This window comes from Aethalodelphis obliquidens, unplaced genomic scaffold (assembly GCF_003676395.1).
Source record: "Aethalodelphis obliquidens isolate GAN/ISIS:26980383/991018 unplaced genomic scaffold, ASM367639v1 scaffold11, whole genome shotgun sequence".
NCBI lineage: Eukaryota > Metazoa > Chordata > Mammalia > Artiodactyla > Delphinidae > Aethalodelphis > Aethalodelphis obliquidens.
The window spans coordinates 14,273,047-14,292,396 of NW_020837955.1; the positions used below are offsets into that span (position 1 = coordinate 14,273,047).

The 19,350-nt window shown below is 37.9% G+C and overlaps 1 protein-coding gene across 3 annotated transcripts in view; it reads left to right on the forward strand.

Annotated features, from left to right (window-relative positions):
- The window catches only part of CC2D2B (coiled-coil and C2 domain containing 2B), a 95,377-nt gene that overhangs the window by 58,019 nt on the left and 18,008 nt on the right, over positions 1-19,350 (forward strand). Inside the window, exons 21-27 of one of the 3 annotated variants that reach the window (XM_027112131.1) lie at positions 2,923-3,093; positions 4,562-4,658; positions 5,448-5,557; positions 10,287-10,383; positions 15,454-15,552; positions 17,917-18,099; positions 18,242-18,439. In XM_027112131.1, the coding sequence (XP_026967932.1) occupies positions 2,923-3,093; positions 4,562-4,658; positions 5,448-5,557; positions 10,287-10,383; positions 15,454-15,552; positions 17,917-18,099; positions 18,242-18,439 (955 nt within the window). Of the gene's footprint in view, positions 1-2,922; positions 3,094-4,561; positions 4,659-5,447; positions 5,558-10,286; positions 10,384-15,453; positions 15,553-17,916; positions 18,100-18,241; positions 18,440-19,350 lie in introns of those variants that run through there. The other 2 variants (XM_027112132.1, XM_027112133.1) reach the window with 2 other exon arrangements.

Here is a 19,350-nt window from a genome sequence, read left to right on the forward strand (position 1 = left end):
TGTAAATAAGTTTATTTGTATCTTTTTTTTTAGATTCTGCATATAAGTGATATCATATGATAGTTCTATTTCTCTGTCTCACTTCACACAGTATGACAATCTCTGGGTCCATCCATGTTACTGCAATGGCATTATTTCATTCTTTTTAATGGCTAATATTCCATTGTATATATGTACCACATCTTCTTTAACCATTCTTCTGTCAGTGGATGTTTAGGTTGCTTCCATGTCTTGGCTATTGTAAACAGCACTGCAATGAACATTGGGATGAATGTATCCTTTTGGACCATGTTTTTCTCCAGGTGTATGCCCAGGAGTTGGGTTGCAGGTTTATATGGTAGCTCTATTTTTAGTTTCTTAAGGAACCTCCATACCATTCTCCATAGTGGCTGCACCAATTTACATTTCCACCAACAGTGTAAGAGGGTTCCCTTCTCTCCACACCCTCTCCAGCGTTTATTGCTTATGGATTTTTTGATGATAGCCATTCTGACTGGTGTGAGGTGATATCTCATTGAGGTTTTGATTTGCATTTCTCTAATAATTAGCAATATTGAACATCTTTTTTTTTAATTAATTTTTATTGGAGTATAGTTGCTTTACAATGTTGCGTTAGTTTCTACTGTACAGCAAAATGAATTGGCTATACATATACATATATCCCATCTTTTTTGGATTTCCTTCCCATTTAGGTCACCACAGTGCATTAAGTAGAGTTCCCTGTGCTATACAGCATATTCTTATTAGTTATCTATTTTATACATAGTATCAATAGTGTGTTTGTGTCAATCCCAATCTCCCAATTCCTCCCACTCCTGCTTTCCCCCTTGGTATCCATAGTTTCTTCTCTACATCTGTGTCTCTATTTCTGCTTTGCAAATAAGATCATCCATACCATTTTTCTAGATTCCACATATACGTGTTAATATATGATATTTGTTTCTCTCTTTTGACTTAACTTCACTCTGTATGACACTCTCTAGGTCCATCCACATCTCTACAAATAACCCAATTTTGTTCCTTTTTATGGCTGAGTAATATTCCATTGTATATATGTACCACATCTTCTTTATCCATTCCTCTGTTGATGGACATTTAGGTTGCTTCCATGTCCTGGCTATTGTAAATAGTGCTGCTGTGAACATTGGGGTGCATGTGTATTTTTGAATTATGGTTTTCTCTGGGTATATGCCCAATAGTGGGATTGCTAGGTCATATGGTAGTTCTATTTTTAGTTTTTTAAGGAACCTCCATACTGTTTTCCATAGTGACACTATCAATTTACATTCCCACCAACAGTGCAAGAGGGTTCCCTTTTCTCCACACCCTTTCCAGCATTTATTGTTTGTGGATTTTTTTTTTTAAGTAAATAAATTATTTATTTATTTTTGGCTGCATTGGGTCTTCGTTGCTGTGCACGGGCTTTCTCTAGTTGGGGCGAGCAGGGGCTCCTCTTTGTTGCGGTATGCAGGCTTCTCATTGCAGTGGCTTCCCTTGTTGCAGAGCACAGGCTCTAGGCATGTGGACTTCAGTAGTTGTGGCTCGTGGGCTCTAGAGTGCAGGCTCAGTAGTTGTGGCACACAGGCTTAGCTGCTCCGCGGCATGTGGCATCTTCCCAGCCCAGGGCTCGAACGTGTGTCCCCTGCATTGGCAGGCAGATTCTTAACCACTGTGCCACCAGGGAAGCCCATTTGTGGATTTTTTGATGATAGCCATTCTGACTGATGTGAGGTGATATCTCATTGTAGTTTTGATTTGCATTTCTTTAATAATTAGTGTTGTTGAACATCTTTTCATGTGCCTCTTGGCCATCTGTATGTCTTCTTTGCAGAAATGTCTATTTAGGTATGCTGCCCATTTTTTGATTGGGTTGTTTGTTTTGATGATATTAAGCCACATGAGCTGTTTGTAAATTTTGGAGACTAATCCCTTGTCAGTCACATTATTTGCAAATATTTTCTCCCATTCTGTGGGTTGTCTTTTCATTTTGTTTATGGTTTCCTTTGCTGTGCAAAAGCTTTTGAGTTTAATTAGGCCCCATTTGTTTATGTGTGTTTTTATTTCCATTACTCTGGGAGATGGATTGAAAAAGATATTGCTGTGATTTATGTCAGAGAGTGTTCTGCCTGTGTTTTCCTCTAAGAGTTTTATAGTGTCTGGTCTCATATTTAGGTCTTTAATCCATTTTGAGTTTATTTTTGTGCATGGTGTTAAAGAATGCTCCACTTTCATTTTTTTTACATGTAGCTGTCCAGTTTTCTCAGCACAGTTTGTTGAAGAGACTTTCTTTCCTCCATTTTATAGTCTTGCCTTCTTTGTCATATTTATAGATTAATTGACCATAGGTGTGTGGGTTTATTTCTGGGCTTTCTATCCTGTTCCATTGATCTATATTTCTACTTTTGTGCCAGTACCATACTGTTTTGATGACTATAGCTTTGTAGTATAGTCTGAAGTCTGTGTTTTATTTTCAGTCTTTGGAGGAAAATAGGTGTGACCATAAAGCTATAATTGCATAGATTTGTGTTGCCAGGGTTGGGAGCACATATAACTAACTCCTATTCAGAACCATGTAGAAAAGTTGAGTATCTAACCACTTTCAAGAGAACGATTCCTAAAAAATGAATAATCCTTTGATATAACGTCATGTTTCATGGAATTACCTCTCCACACCCTTGTTTCTTCTTGGACCATACACCCAAATTACGTGGAGCAATCACATTCTCTCTTAACATAGCATCTCTTCTATGCCCAGAAAAAGATTCTTTCCTTGGGTCTAAGACAACTCTGTCTCCCCTCCACAATGGAGAGAACATGGTTCAGAATAATGGCCTTATTTATAATAGTTAATTTAAAAAATTGATATATTTCAAATTTTAAGTTATCTTGTATCTGTGTGATTGATCATTTTTTACTCTTTAGCCAGTTGACACGTGCAGTTTGTAAGCTTCTTGAACGACGAAGAAAGTTAAAGCCTCAGAGGCAAGAAAGGAAAAAAGTGGCAGCACAGACTATCTGTGACGGAGATATTAAGATTCTTGTCAGAATATTGAGGGCTTATAATATTCCTACAAGGAAAGCAATAGTTAATAGGTAAGGCAATTGCGCCAATTTTTGGAGTTGCAAAAGATGTCTTAAATGTAAATTTCTATACTGTCTTCTTAATAAAACTTTGCACTTGGGGCTTCCCTGGTGGCGCAGCTGTTGAGAGTCCGCTTGCCGACGCAGGGGACACGGGTTCGTGCCCCGGTCCGGGAAGATCCCACATGCCGCGGAGCGACTGGGCCCATGAGCCATGGCCGCGGACCCTGCGCGTCCAGAGCCTGTGCTCTGCAACGGGAGAGGCCACAACAGTGAGAGGCCCTCGTAAAAAAAAAACAAAAAACAAAACAAACAAACAAACAAAACAAAACAAAAACTTTGCAGTTTATTAATGTTCAATATACAGAAACTAAATGAAAGTTGAAATCTTCATTTGGATAGTCAAACTTACTGTCATTGCTGTGTATTACAAATTTTCAGAAGTTTGAGATGCCCGAAGTACCTTTAACATGTATATTTTTGGGTGCTATATCAAATAAATACCTTCTGTCCCTATTCCCTATTGTGAAAACTTAAGCTGCTATTGCTAATTACACTGTTTTCTGCCACTGTCCCCTCACAGTATTGGAAGTATATAGACTACAGGAGAGAGTAAGCTCCATTTTGGATTTATCATTTTAGGTGACTTCTACAAAAATCAGATCTTACCTATCTCTTCTGCAGGCACTCAGTGTGTTTTATTTGCGTTTCTTGGGCAGAGGATATGTAGGGTCAGAGTGGCCAAATTAAGGCATCATGAATATTAAATACTCATGAATATTTAGTATAACCCGAATTTCAAGTGTTTCATATATTTAATCTCATGTATAATTTATGTGTTGTGAATATTTAGTGCCCAGGTACCTCAGGAACACTGATCAACCCTCTCTGTCTACATTTAACACTTATGTGCTCTACTTGCTTATTGTATGTTTACCACACCCCATGAACTCTACATATGCAAAACAAATATTTTGCTTACTAGCTACGAATCTATAGTTAAAACCTCTTAAAGGTTTTGCCTGTGTTTTATATTATAAAATATGACTTTATTTATGATAGAATTGATATTCTCAAAACAAATGCACATTTCAAGGCTGTTTTGTGAAATAAGGACATTACAAAATTACCACCATTTTCTATAATAATCAATTTGTAAAAGAAAGAATATTGTAACACCAAAAATAGGAAGAATATAGTCTCAAAGTATTACTTGCTCTATTTTTTTCCTTTTGCTGAGGGTCAGTGAAAACTCTGTCACAGACTGGTTCCAATCCATAGTTCAGCATTTAGGAGCTACCCTTTCAGAGTAGTGATTGTCACGTATTTATCTCTAACCACCTATGTTATGAAGATCCAAAGCAAACTCTATAAGATCCAGGGTAGCTGACTTATATACCTCTATAAGCATAAGCAAAAAGCCACCAAAACTAATATTAAAATTAATTAAAGTGCCTATCTCTATATTGTTTTTCAGAAGAGCCTTGGATATTCCTACTTATTTGATATCATCCATGTCTCGCCTCAGACATAAAGAAACAATCAAATCCGTAACCTCAGATGAGATCTTAAATGAGGTAAGTATTTAACACTTCTATAAAGTGCCGTTTTGATCATGTTTTCCCTGAATTGCAACTGGCCCCTAACTGGACTATCCATCTAATTCTAGTTTACTCTCCATAACACAGTGAAGGTGCTCTTTATAAAATGTAATTCTAACTATTTCATTCTCTGCTACCCTGCTCTCAGGGTCTATAGAATAAGGTGCAAGCTCCTTACAATGGTAGCTCCTTAGAACGGCTACCACTCTGTGATGGTCTGGTTCTTACATGCCAATCAGCCACATTTCTCATCAGCCCACAGCGGTATCATATCATACTACTACTTGTTCTAGAAGGCCTCCGTATATGCCCTTTCCTTTGCCTGGAATGGCCACCATACCTCCATGTTATTGGCCACATGAACTACTATTTAATGTTTCAAAGCTCAAGCCCAAGCAATGTTTTCTCTGTGAAGTTCTCCTTGTCCTCACCCCAGAGAGTTAATCATTCTCTCTCCTGAGTTACTATTATACCTTGAATATATTTCTTACATTTCATTGCAATTATTTGTTTACCTGTTTATTTTCTCCTGATAGACTTAAGATAAAAATCCTTAAGGATTTCCATTTATTTTTGGATCCTAGCAAAGTAGTACCTGATATTGAATAGGTTGAAGAAATGTTAATTGAATGAATGAATGAATAATTGTTGTTTGAAAAACTGGAAAAAGTAAGCCATCCAGTTATCAGCCAGTAACTAATTTCTACCTTCTATCAGCTATATAAAATATTACAAAAATCTAGTCGTGTTAATTATGTGTTTCAGGATACTGTGCACCCCTTTGTGGAAGTTTCCTTTCAGCACACTGTGTACCAAACCAGTGTTGCAAGTGGATCTCATCCATGCTGGAATGAAGAAATTAAAGTAGATTTTATGTAAGTTGGAGTCCATTTTCCCTCAGCTTCTAAAATAGAGCAGTAACAAAATTATTTTCTTGAGCTGGTTATTGAAAATAATGATGGATATAGGCTTAATTTTTAAGTTTTTAAATTATGAAGTATTTCTTACATAGATATTAATATATATAATGTATATGTAAATGTAAGTTCTGAGGAAAAATGATAAAATGAATACCTCTGTATCTACCATCTAGCTTAAAAAATGGAGTATTAGCAATATTTTTGAAGGCTCCATTGTGCCAATAACTATTTGTATCCCCTTTCTTTCTCCCCAGAGGTAACAACCATGAATTTGTTTATCATTCCCTCTCTTTATGACTTTAAATCATAGGTATTTATCCCTAGCTATGTTTTATTTACCTGTGGATGTTTTCCAACTTTATGTAAATTGAATGATCTTTTGCAATCTGTTTCTTTACTCTTATTTTGAGCGATTTATCCATATTCATATGAATATGAATTCATATTCCTTCCTTCCTTTATTTTCACTTCTGTATAGTATTCCACTGTATTAAAATGCCATAATTTATTTATACTTTATCCTGTTGATGCAGATTTGCCTGGTTTTAATGTTTTTCTATTGTAAATAGTATTGCTCTGAACATTCTTGTACTTGTCATCTGGAACACACATGTAAGAGTTTCTTTTTAAGACAGTAGTTCTCAAAGTATTTTGTGCACTGAAATCACCTGTACAGCTTCTTTAAACAGATTGCTGGGCCCAACTCCATAGTTTCTAGTTCAGTAGTTCTCATACATAATTCCATTTCTAACAAGTTCTCAGGTGTTACTGATGCTCCTAGTCAGGGGACACTTTGAGACCCTTTACTTTAGGATCTGTATCCAGGAGTGGAATTGCTTCAACTTTACTAGCTAATGCCAAAGTTTTTTCTAAAGCGATTGTGCCAATACATACTCACAACAGCAATATAAAAGTTCCTATTGTGCCACATCTTCAATAATATTTTGTATTTTTAAAATTAATGTTTCTAATACAGTGGATCTAAAGCGATATTCTTGTTGTGGTTTAATTTACATTCCTGGATTTCTAATGAGATTGAGTTTCTTTTTTTTTTTCCATTTTAAACAAATCGATAGGCTTTAATTTTTAGAGCAGTTTAGGTTCACAGTAAAACTGAGCAGAAAGCACAGAGTTCTTATACATCCTCTCCCTACAACACGCACACACAGCCTCCCTAAAGTGTCAGTGTGGTACATTTGTTACAATCAATGGACCAATGTTGACACATTATCAAAGTCCACAATTTACATTAGGGTTCACTCTTTGTGTTGTACATTCTATGGGTTTTGACAAATGTATGATGACATGTATCCACCACTGTAGTATCATACAGCATAGTTTCACTGCCCTAAAAATGCCCTGTGCTTCACCCATTTATCCGTTCATCCTTCCCCTGGAACCTCTGGCAACCACTGATCCTTTCACTGCCACCATAGTTTTACCTTTTCCAGAGTGTCATTGCATTTCAGGGTTCTCCATAAAAGCAGAACTAACAGGGTGTGTGTGTGTGTGTGTGTGTGTGTGTGTGTGTGTGTGTCTGTGACTCTCTTTACCCTCTGTAATAGGGGTGTGCCTCATCCATTTGGTTGGAGGCTTACCCCACTTAGGAAGATGGAATTCTGCCAGCACACTGGCTTCAGACTTGAACTGCAGCTCTCCCCTGGGCTTCCAGGCTGCCAGCTTACCCTGCAGATTTGGGGCTTGCCTTCCCCCACAATCACGTGAGCCACTGTTACAGAGGGTAGTTTGCCTTACTCAACGTCTACTGACTTTTTTAATGTGGAAAGAACACTTAACAGGACATCTACCCTTTGAACAAACTTTTAAGTGTGCAATATACTACTGCTGAATGTAGGTAAAAGGTTGTACAGCAGATCTAGAGCTTATTCATCTTGCTTCCCTGAAGTTTTACGCCTTGTTGATTAGTAACTTCCCATTTCCCCCTCCCCCCAGCCCCTGGTGACCACCATTCTGCTCTTTGACTCTATGAATTTGACTACTTTAGATGCCACATATAGGTGGAATCATGCAGTCTTTTTATGACTGGTTTATTTCATTTAGTATAATGTCCTCAAGATTCATCCATGCTGCCACATATTGCAGAATTTCCTTCTTTTTAAAGGGTGAGCAGTATTCCATATATATACCACATTTTCTTTATCCATTCATCTGTCAACAGACATTTAGCATGCTTCCATACTGTTGTGAATAGTGCTGCAATGAACATAAGAGTGCTAACATCTCTTTGATATTCTGATTCAGTTCTTTTGGATAAATACCTAGAAATGGGATTGCTAGATCATATGGTATCAGTTCTATTTTTAATTTTTTGAGGAACCTGCATAACGTTTTCCATAGCAGCTGCACCATTTCACATTCCCACCAACTGTGTGCAGGAGTTCCAGTTTTACACACCTTCACCAGCACTTGTTACTTTATTTTATTTTTTTTGATAATAGCCATCCTAACAATTGTGAAGTGATATCTCATTGTAGCTTTGAATTTCCCTGATTATTACTGAGTGTTTTATTATTAGTAATTTTGAGCATTTTTTCATGTATCTATTAGCCATTTGTATGTCATTTTTGGAAAATGTCCATTCAAGTTTTAGTACATTTTAAAATCAGATTATTAGCTTTTTTACTATTCAGTTGTATGAGCTCTTTATGTATGTTGGAGATGAACCCCCTTATAATATATATGGTTTGCAAATATTTTCTCCCATTCCATAAGTTGACCTTGTACTCTGACGATTATTTCCTTTGCTGTGCAGAAGGTTTACAGTTTGATATAGTTCCACTTTTTTATTTTTGCTTTTGTTGCCTGTGCTTTGGTATCATGTCCATGAAATTATTGCCACAACCTATGTCATGAAACTTTTCCCCTGTATTTTCTTCTAGAAGCTTTATAGTTTCAGGTCTTACATTTTAAATATTTAATTCATTTTGAGTTGAATTTTGTGTATGGTATAAGATAAAGATCAAATTTGATTCTTTTTTTTATTAACATCTTTATTGGAGTATAATTGCTTTACAATGGTGTGTTAGTTTCTGCTTTATAACAAAGTGAATCAGCTATATATATACATACATCCCCATATCTCCTCCCTCAAATTTGATCCTTTTGCACATAGTTTTACCAACACCATTTGTTGAAGAGATTGTCCTTTCTTCATTGAGTAGTCTTGGCACCCTTGTCAAAGATTGGTTGACCTGACATAGATGCAAGGATTTATATCTAGACTCTCTATTCTGTACCACTGGTCTATATGTCTGTTTTTAGGCCAGACTGCTTCAATTACTGTAACTTCGTAAAATATGTATTTTGAAATCAGGAAGTGGGATCTCCGGCTCTTTTCTTTCTCGAGGTTCATATTTGATGCTAAAGGTATATAAATAGGCTTTTGTAATTGAAAATAAAGTGCACTGATCAAGACAGATTTAAAATGTAGAACTTAAAATTGTTCTCTAAACTCAAGTAGCAATTTTCAGTTGTTACTTCCTATACATCTTTAGCTCTCCCTCGGGTAAAAGGAATATAAAGAACTGTCAACTACATCTGTTATCAAAGTCCTTTCTCTTTTCCTGGCGCCCTTACCCCCTTCTCTTGCCAATCTTGTTCATCTCCCTCAATTTCTGCAGATCATATGGTTCTTGACTATTTGCATGGTTTTTTGATGGCATCCCTCTGACTTTTTTTTTTTTTAACATCTTTATTGGAGTATAATTGCTTTACAATGCTGTTTTAGTTTCTGCTTTATAAGAAAGTGAATCAGCTATACATATACATCTATCCCCATATCTCTTCCCTCTTGCATCTCCCTCCCTCCCACCCTCCCTATCCCACCCCTCTAGGTGGTCACAAAGCACCGAGCTGATCTCCCTGTGCTATGCGGCTGCTTCCCACTAACTATCGATTTTACATTTAGTAGTGTATATATGTCCATGCCACTCTCCCACTTTGTCTCAGCTTACCCTTCCCCCTCCCCGTGTCCTCAAGTCCATTCTCTAGTAAGTCTGCGTCTTTATTCCCGTCCTGCCCCTAGGTTCTCCATAACTTTTTTTTTTTTAGATTCCATATATATGTGTTAGCATACGGTATTTGTCTTTCTCTTTCTGACGTACTTCACTCTGTATGACAGACTCTAGGCCCAACCACCTCACTACAAATAACTCAATTTCGTTTCTTTTTATGGCTGAGTAATATTCCGTTGTATATATGTGCCACATCTTCTTTATCCATTCATCTGTCGATGGACACTTAGGTTGCTTCCACATCCTGGCTATTGTAAATAGTTCGGCAATGAACATTGGGGTGCATGTATCTTTTTCAATTAGAGTTTTCTCTGGGTATATGCCCAGGAGTGGGATTGCTAGATCATTTGATAGTTCTATTTTTAGTTTTTTAAGGAACCTCCATACTGTTCTCCATAGTGGTTGTACCAATTTACACTCCCACCAACAGTGCAAGAGGGTTCCCTTTTCTCCACACCTTCTCCAGCATTTATTGTTTGTAGATATTTTGATACTGGCTTTAATGAAAGATAGCAGTTGTCCTGAAAGCACATAGATTTTCTTATCTTATACTTTATAAAAGAAAATAATGCAGGCAATTTTATAGTCCTTTATGAATAATGCTTTTATAAAATCAATTAAGCATTTAAATATGTTTTTCTTATTTACAGCTTACCAGGACATGATTATAGCGTCTCAAGCTTATCTAAAATAAAAGATAATATATATATCAACATTTTTGATGAAATGATTATTGAAAAACATGAGGTAAAGTATAATAATTATAATAATCAATGTTGAAATAATTATAAGTTCAGACTGAATGAAGTCTATTAACATATTTGTAAATTTGATTTTAGATACAGTATCTATTTCCAACATTTTCTAAAAAGGATATGGGGCAACTTGAAATAAAATCAGACATATGACAAGTCAATTCAAAAATAACAGGGATCGGGCTTACTAGGGAAAAGATACAGGGTCTTACGTCACAGGGTTGTACTTTGAAAAACATGTAAAACAGAGGCTTCCCTGGTGGCACAGTGGTTGAGAGTCCGCCTGCCGATGCAGGGTAGACGGGTTCGTGCCCCGGTCCGGGAAGATCCCACATGCCATGGAGCGGCTGGGCCCATGAGCCATGGCCGCTGAGCCTGAGCGTCCGGAGCCTGTGCTCCGCAACGGGAGAGGCCACAACAGTGAGAGGCCCGTGTACTGCAAAAAATAAATAAATAAAATAAAATAAAATAAAATAAAATAACAGGGATCATAAACCACATATAAGAGGAGGAGAGAGAAATATACCAAGAATTTGGGAAAAGTAGATTTCTGCAATTGAACGTTACATTTACACGTGAACTTCCTGGTAGCCAAGCTTTAGCGTATTTTTAAAGTTTGCTGCACTAAGCATATTTACTGTGATAAAGGTATATACATTAAGATGCTTTACATTGTTTACTGACATGTAGCAAGATATCCAAAAGCAGTGGTTATGAACTGAAGGCAGGAATCTGGGGTATCAGCAGCTTTTTTCAAACTTCGGCCCTTCCCCAGATTCAGGTAAATAGCAACAACAATCCCAGGGCTTGGAAATTGAATACCATGGCTTTCTTGATATTCTTAACAGTTGCATATGATCACTAGAATCTCAAAATTGTCTATTATGACCCTGGACTCCCTGGCATTTGTTCTTCTTAGAAGAGAGAGATCAGATTAAAATGGGAGCCAGAATATACTGCATTTTCTTTTGCAAGGTTTTTACATTTCTAACCTGGACTATCTACAAGTGGACCATCAGATGAATTTTCTAAGGAACGGGCCATGGCAACCTAACTGATACCATTATTTCTTGGCAGTAAGCCAACATGATCCATAATTACGGCAGCAAGGCAGAGGTGGATGGTGGAAAGGTAAAAAATGAAGCAGAAAGCAAGGTAGTGTGTGAGGAAAACTACAATGAATTATCCTTTTTATCTCCCTTCTTTTATCCTATCTCCTTACTTCAGCCCAGATAATAGTGTATAACTTTAATATTAACAGAAATTCTGAGTTTATGGATTTAAAAGAAGTCACATTAACATAAGTAATCTAAGGTCTTACTCTTGTTCCACCCTCTACTCACAGAACCTCCACCAGTCCCTCCGAAAATTTTCTGGAAGCCTCCAAGTAGTCCTCATATATGTGCCTAAACATGACTGTTAGCTATAGTCATCCTTCCCATTTCAACAGTGTGTGTGTGTTCTTTTGATTCAGGCTCCACAGCTCTCAAAGCCACTTAAAAGAATCTCACCACCACCACTGTTGACATTGCCCCTGATTAGGATGCCATCATCTGTGCCAAGGGTATTATCTCCCCAATTATCCTTGAGCCCAAAGCTATGAAACTTCAGAATACCCAAGAGGCACTGGATTCTGCACAAACATGGGAAGAATGGCCCTATTTTCTCTGAATTCATACTACATATTATATATCTAGATCTTAAAGCAATAGTATTGGTACACAAAATCTCACAGTAGAAGAGCTTCTCCAGCCGCCGACCCTAATCATCAGGGGTCAAACCCAGGACAAGGGACCTAGTGGGGTACAGTGCACACCAACCCTTTCCATGTCCTCATTGTCCTTTCTCTTCACCTTGCTTCCTAAACTCAGCCCAACCGCTCTCACCTTCCCTAATTACAAAAAAAAATTCAGTGGGTATAAGTACATACTAGTGCTAAAGAGAGGGATGTTGCCTATACTAGTCTTAAACGAGCAACATGCCTGTCCCAAGAGCTGTTCTCTAACACCTTTCCTATATTCCCCCATTTCAGCACTTTTGTTGATGAAGTGAAAAATTTAAATGGCTAAAAGTGGAGTGAATCATAGAGTACTGCCAGTGGGGTTGGTCGTGGTGGTAAATGCCAAACCCATTTATGTCTAGTCCCTGCTTCTCTTACTACACATACTTTCTCTAATTTAAAAAATAAGATTATTGTGGCATAATTAGCATATAATAAACTGCACATAATTAAAGTGTATACTTTGACAAGGTTGGTTTTTTTTGTTTGTTTGTTTGTTTTTTGCGGTACGCGGGCCTCTCACTGTTGTGGCCTCTCCCGTTGCAGAGCACAGGCTCCGGACGCGCAGGCTCAGCGGCCATGGCTCACGGGCCCAGCCGCTCCGCGGCATGTGGGATCTTCCTGTACCGGGGCACGAACCCGTGTCCCCTGCATCGGCAGGCGGGCTGTCTACCACTGCACCACCAGGGAAGCCCCTTTGACAAGTTTTGACGTATATATACCCATGAAACCATCATCAAAGTCAAGATAATGAACATATCCACCACTCTCAAAGGTTTTCCCCTGTCCTGTTAGAATACCTCCCTCCTTCCTTTCCTTCCTCCCACCCCAGGCAACCACTGATCTGCTTTCTGTAACTACAGTTTACATCTTCTGGAATTGTATAAAAATGGCATCATACAGTATGCACTTTTTTCCCCTTGGTCTGGCAACTTTCACAGGAAAATTATTTTGAGATGTGTCTCAGTTGTTTTATTTATCAACTAGTTCATTAATTTTTACTGTATAGTGGTAGTCTATTGAACACATACATTCTGTTGTATGTTTAAATATTCAGCTGTTGATGGACATTTGGGTTTTCTTTGGGGGTGGCTTTTATAAATAAAGCTGCTATGAGCATTTGTGTATAAGTCCTTGTATGGACAAATGCTTTAATTTCTCTTGGGTAAATACATAGGAGTGAAATGGCTGGATCATATGGTAAGTAGACATTTAAGAAACTGCTAAACTGTTTTTCCAAAGTGACTGTACCATTTTTTATTTCCACCAGTAATGTATGAGACTTCTAGTTCTTTCACAGTCTTACAGACAAGTGGTCAGACTTAAAAATTTTAGCCACTCTAGTAACCGTGTGGTTGTATTTCATTGTAGTTTTAATTTGTATTTCCTAATGACTAACGATGGCGAGCACTTTTCCATGTATTTATTTGCTATCTGAATATCTTTGGTGAAGTGTCTGTCCAAATCTTTTGTCTATTTTTCAAATTGGGTTATTTGTTTTCTTATTATTCAGTTCTGAGGATTCTTTACATATTCTGTGTACAAATCCTTTATCAGATATATGATTTACAAATATTTTCTCCTGGTACATAGCTTGTCTTTTCATTTTCTCAACAGTGCCTTTTGAAGAGCAAAGTTTTAAGTTTTGATGAAGTCAAATTTATCAACTTGCTTTTGGTGTCATATGTTTTAGCTCTGTTTTTGCTTTATATATTTTGTAACTCTTTATTAGGTGCATGTACTTTTCTTAATTTTTGAATTTTATTTTATTTATTTTTTTATACAGCAGGTTCTTATTAGTCATCAATTTTATACACATCAGTGTATATATGTATATATGTCAATCCCAATAGCCCAATTCATCCCACCCCACCCCCCCGCCACTTTCCCCCCTTGGTGTCCATACGTTTGTTCTCTACATCTGTGTCTCTATTGCTGCCCTGCAAACTGGTTCATCTGTACCATTTTTCTAGGTTCCACATATGTGCCTTAATATACGATATTTGTTTTTCTCTTTCTGACTTTCTTCACTCTGTATGACAGTCTCTAGATCCATCCACGTCTCAACAAATGACCCAGTTTCATTCCTTTTTATGGCTGAGTAATATTCCATTGTACACATGTACCACATCTTCTTTATCCATTCGTCTGTTGATGGGCATTTAGGTTGCTTCCATGACCTGGCTATTGTAAATAGTGCTGCAATGAACATTGGGGTACATGTGTCTTTTTGAATTATGGTTTTCTTTGGGTATATGCCCAGTAGTGGGATTGCTGGATCATATGGTAATTCTATTTTTAGTTTTTTAAGGAACCTCCATACTGTTCTCCGTAGTGGCTGTAGCAATTTACATTCCCACCAACAGTGCAAGAGGGTTCCCTTTTCTCCACACCCTCTCCAGCATTTGTTGGTTGTAGATTTTCTGATGATGCCCATTCTAACTGGTGTGAGGTGATACCTCATTGTAGTTTTGATTTGCATTTCTCTAATAATTAGTGATGTTGAGCAGCTTTTCATGTGCTTCTTGGCCATCTGTATGTCTTCTTTGGAGAACTGTCTATTTAGGTCTTCTGCCCATTTTTGGATTGGGTTGTTTGTTTTTTTAAATTGAGCTGCATGAGCTGTTTATATATTTTGGAGACTAATCGTTTGTCTGTTGATTCATTTGCAAATATTTTCTCCCATTCTGAGGGTTGTCTTTTCGTCTTGTTTATAGTTTCCTTTGTTGTGCAAAAGCTTTTAAGTTTTATTAGGTCCCTTTTGTTTTTATTTCCATTACTCTAGGAGGTGGGTCAAAAAAGATCTTGCTGTGATTTACATCAAAGAGTATTCTTCCTATGTTTTCCTCTAAGTGTTTTATAGTGTCCGGTCTTACATTTAGGTCTTTAATCCATTTTGAGTTTATTTTTGTGTATGGTGTTAGGTTTTATTATATATTCTTTATCACAGTCTATCTTTATATAATATTATGCCACTTCATATATAGTGTAAGAACAGGATATTACTATACTACCATTTCCCCTCCTGTGCTCTGTGTTAGTGTTGTCATACATTTTCCTTATATGTATGTCATAAACTCCACAACAGGTCATTATTATTGCTTTAAATGGTCAATTCTCTTTTAAAGAAATTTTTTAAAGGGAGAAAAAAAATCTTTTCTATTTACTCTTTGGTTTCTTTTTAAAAAGGAAGAGAATTTTTTATACTTACCTACATGTTTGTGTGAAATTATCCAACACATGATAGAGAATGAGTAATAGAAAAATTATTTATTTTAATAGGATCACAGTTTCAAGAGCTGCAGTGGTCATTCATATATAAGAAAGAATTGGCTTGGATCCATTGTCTTCCCTTTCTCTGCTCTCCTGCAACAATCTGAGGTAATAGGAGATGATTCTTTGCTAATTATTCTGAATTTTTGTCTCTGGCTAATAGAAATACCTGTGTCTTTGAGTCAGATTCTGACTGGCAGGTTGATAAGTCAGTCAAAATGATCCTGTATTCAACTGCCCCATGGGTGTTGGAGTATTTGAAGGTTTTAGCTGTCTCTGGAATAGGAGACACCCACAAATTTATTTCATGTATTTTTAGAGTGTTTGTTGATGAAGAAAAGGACAGGTAGCCTTAGGTCTTAAAGCAACATTCATATTTGCTCATAATAGTTTTGTAAGACCAGATTCATAAATATTCTGATTAATGACATTGCTTTGTAACCATGGGTTCCAGGAGTTTCAGCTCCTCAAACACTGTTTATTGATAATGGTGAGACTGATGATAGCATCTGTGTCTGTGGTACCCCCAGAGGGCTCTGCTGTTGGGTTTTGCAGCAAGAAAATGCCTACATGGCCAGCAAAATATAAAAACCCCATTCTAGATTTCATCTGGGGCCCTGTAACTTACAGAGATATGCCAGTTACAGATGATTCAGAAATGAATTTTCTACCTCAAGGAGTTCACTGTCTATAGAAGAAAACCATTTCAGTACGACATGGTAATGCTGTAGGGCTTTGATAGGGGCATGAGATTGGTACTATGAGAACACTGAGTAAGGAGTACCCTACCCTTCCTGGTTTGGAGGGGGAAGCAAGGGGGTGTTCAGAGGGGTTCGGGGTAGGTGAGAGGGGAATGAGGAGGAGGATGAAAGATCAGGGGAATATTTACAGAGGAGATAACTTTTAATCAAGTCCCTAAAGATGCATTTATCAAGCACACAAAGTCATCTGACTCAGAAGGATTTATGTGTCTATCAGTTAGTACTGTATTCAGTCATATGCAACAGAAAACCTGACTAACAGTGGCTGTTGTAAGAGGTCTATTTATCTCACAAAAAAGAAGTCTAGATGCCAGTGCATCTGCTCAAGAATATCATCAAGGATCCAAGCTACTTCTGTCTTTCTGTTCTATTCTCCTTATCATGTGACTTTCATCCTCATAATTGCACCTCCAGCCTCATATTCATGCTGCAGACAGGAGGTGGGGTGAAGCAAGAAGGGGCAGTGCCTGTATCAGGAAAACAGACACTTCCCCAGAAAACCTCTCAGACTTCTTGCATTTTACTTATGTGACTTGGTCACTACATGGCTGTCATGTTACCACCTAAAACTGTTGGTAAGAAAGGAGAAGAGAATGGAGGAGAGTAGAAACGTCTGCGTATTATGCAATCACAGGATGTCATGAGGGAGCACGTTGAAAATACAAGTGCTGCAAATAAAGAGCAACGGAGATTTTAAATTGTTGGAGGTATAGGGCTTCCTATGTTTGTAAATCCCTGCAGGTGTTTCTCAGTCTCAGGCCAGATGCTAGGATAGAGAAGTAGTTAAGAATGTGAGCTTTAAAGGGGGACCAACCAGGCTTCCCTGGTGGCGCAGTGGTTGAGAGTCCGCCTGCCGATGCAGGGGACACGGGTTCGTGTCCCAGTCTGGGAAGATCCCACATGCCGCGGAGCAGCTGGGCTCGTGAGCCATGGCCGCTGAGCCTGCGCGTCCGGAGCACAGGCTCCGCAGCGGGAGAGGCCACGGCAGTGAGAGGCCCGCGTACCGCAAAAAAAAAGGTGGACCAACCTGGGTTGTGATCCCGGCTCTACTACTCATTAGTTTTGTGATCTCGCACAAATTACTTACATGCTCTGAGCCCCAGTTTCCTTATCTATAAAATGGAGATAAGAGCGGTGTCTACCTTATTGAATAATATGATCTATATCAAGCACTTGGCAGAATGCCTTGTACATAGTAAGTGCTCAATAACTATTAGTTATATTAGTATTATTATTAGTTATTATTGTAAATTATCTCCTCCCAAACATGCACACACACACACACACACACACAAGATCCCTCCTCCAGTGGACTTTGGGTCATCCTTCCTGCTGTTACATTTTTTTTCCTCTTTCCAGACCCAATGCAAAATGTATCATGGTCTTTTAGCATTTTCTCTGAGCTTAAATTAGATCTTCTAAGAGCTTTTATCACTCTGGTCCATTAACTTGCTTCACTGTTTCATCCCTTTCTTACTTCTGCCTTCTCCACGTACTACATATTAGACAGGGACCCAGGGTGTCAAGGTTGCCTGTGAACAAATCATCATGGAGAACCTTACCATCCTTGTGCAAGTACCTATTAGTAGAATCAGCATGAACCCATGCAAGCCTGTTTCCTGCAATGGAGAAGACTGAACTGAGCTATACTATATTTGACTGATGTTTATTTTCATCATGCAGAATCCATTATACTGATATACTCTTTCAGATTAGTGGAACATTTCAAGTAAATATTCCACCAGTTTTGCTTGGGTATACTTGGAGTGAGACTTACGTGTCTCCTAAAGAAGATTATAATGGACAGAATTTAAAAGAATGCACCTTCTTAAATATTTTTGCTACTATTGAACCTCAAATATCATATGTCATCTGTAATCCAGAACTAAACAAGGTAGGTTTTACACTGAATTGTTTTCATATATACTATCAAAGAAGTGTAAATTTCAAAGCTGACAAAAATGAATGTTGCTTCTTGATATTTTCCTGTGGAGACAATATAGTACAATGTTGAAATGTTTTAAACTCGATTCTAGTTTTCAGGTCAAATAGATGTTTTGGAGAGAGCACAGATTTTTAAAAAAAATTGTAAGGCATTATTTCCTGAACGAAGAATCACAACTACTGTTTTTAATGATGAAGGGATACAGATCTTAGTAACAAGATATATCAAGGCATTGAATCCACCTCAACAACTCCTGGATATATTTCTTCATGATTCTAATGCAACACTTGTAAGTTATATTTATTTTAGTAGCTTTATTGTGATATTCGTATACCATACAATTTGCCCTTCCAAAGCATATAATTCAATAGCTTTTACGTTATACACGGAGTTGTGCCACCATCACCACAGTAACTTTTAGAACATTTTGATCACTCCAAATTTATATTTATTTTAACTTGTTTACTTTTTATTATTAACTTTGAGTATAACTTTCGTATTAAAATTACTTTACCTTCAGAGACAGTTTCCTGAGAGAGAAACCATCTATGTTGCAATGTGTCCTCTTGAGCACCAGATGGAAGAAAACATTTCTTCCTGATCCCCTTCACTTCTGCCCACTTGTACTAGAGAGTCACTGTTGACACACCAGTTCACATGACCATATCAGCTTCACAACTTTTCTGTCAAACTTTGAAAAATGACACAGAAAAATTCCTTTGACTTCCAGGCAAAATTAAAAGTTATGTTTCTAGAGGAGGTGCCCCTCTCAGGATTGCTTCTTGTTGTGTGTGGGAGTGAAGAAACTATGTTTTTTTGTTTTATTTATTTTTGGCTGCCTCGGGTCTTCATTACTGCACACAGGCTTTCTCTAGTTGCGGTGAGCGGGGGCTACTCTTCGTTGTGGTGCGTGGGCTTCTCATTGCGGTGGCTTCTCTTGTTGCAGAGCACGGCCTCTAGGAGCGCGGGCTTCAGTAGTTGCAGCACGTGGGCTCAGTAGTTGTGGCGCACGGGCTTAGTTGTTCTGCAGCATGTGGGATCTTCCCGGACCAAGGATCAAACCCGTGTCCCCTGCATTGGCAGGCGGATTCTTTAACCACTGTGCCACCAGGGAAGTCCAACTATGTTACGTTTTGCTCTGTAAACCGCCAACATAAACACTTCCCACCCCATCCTTATGTGGCTTTATGCATATCTGTT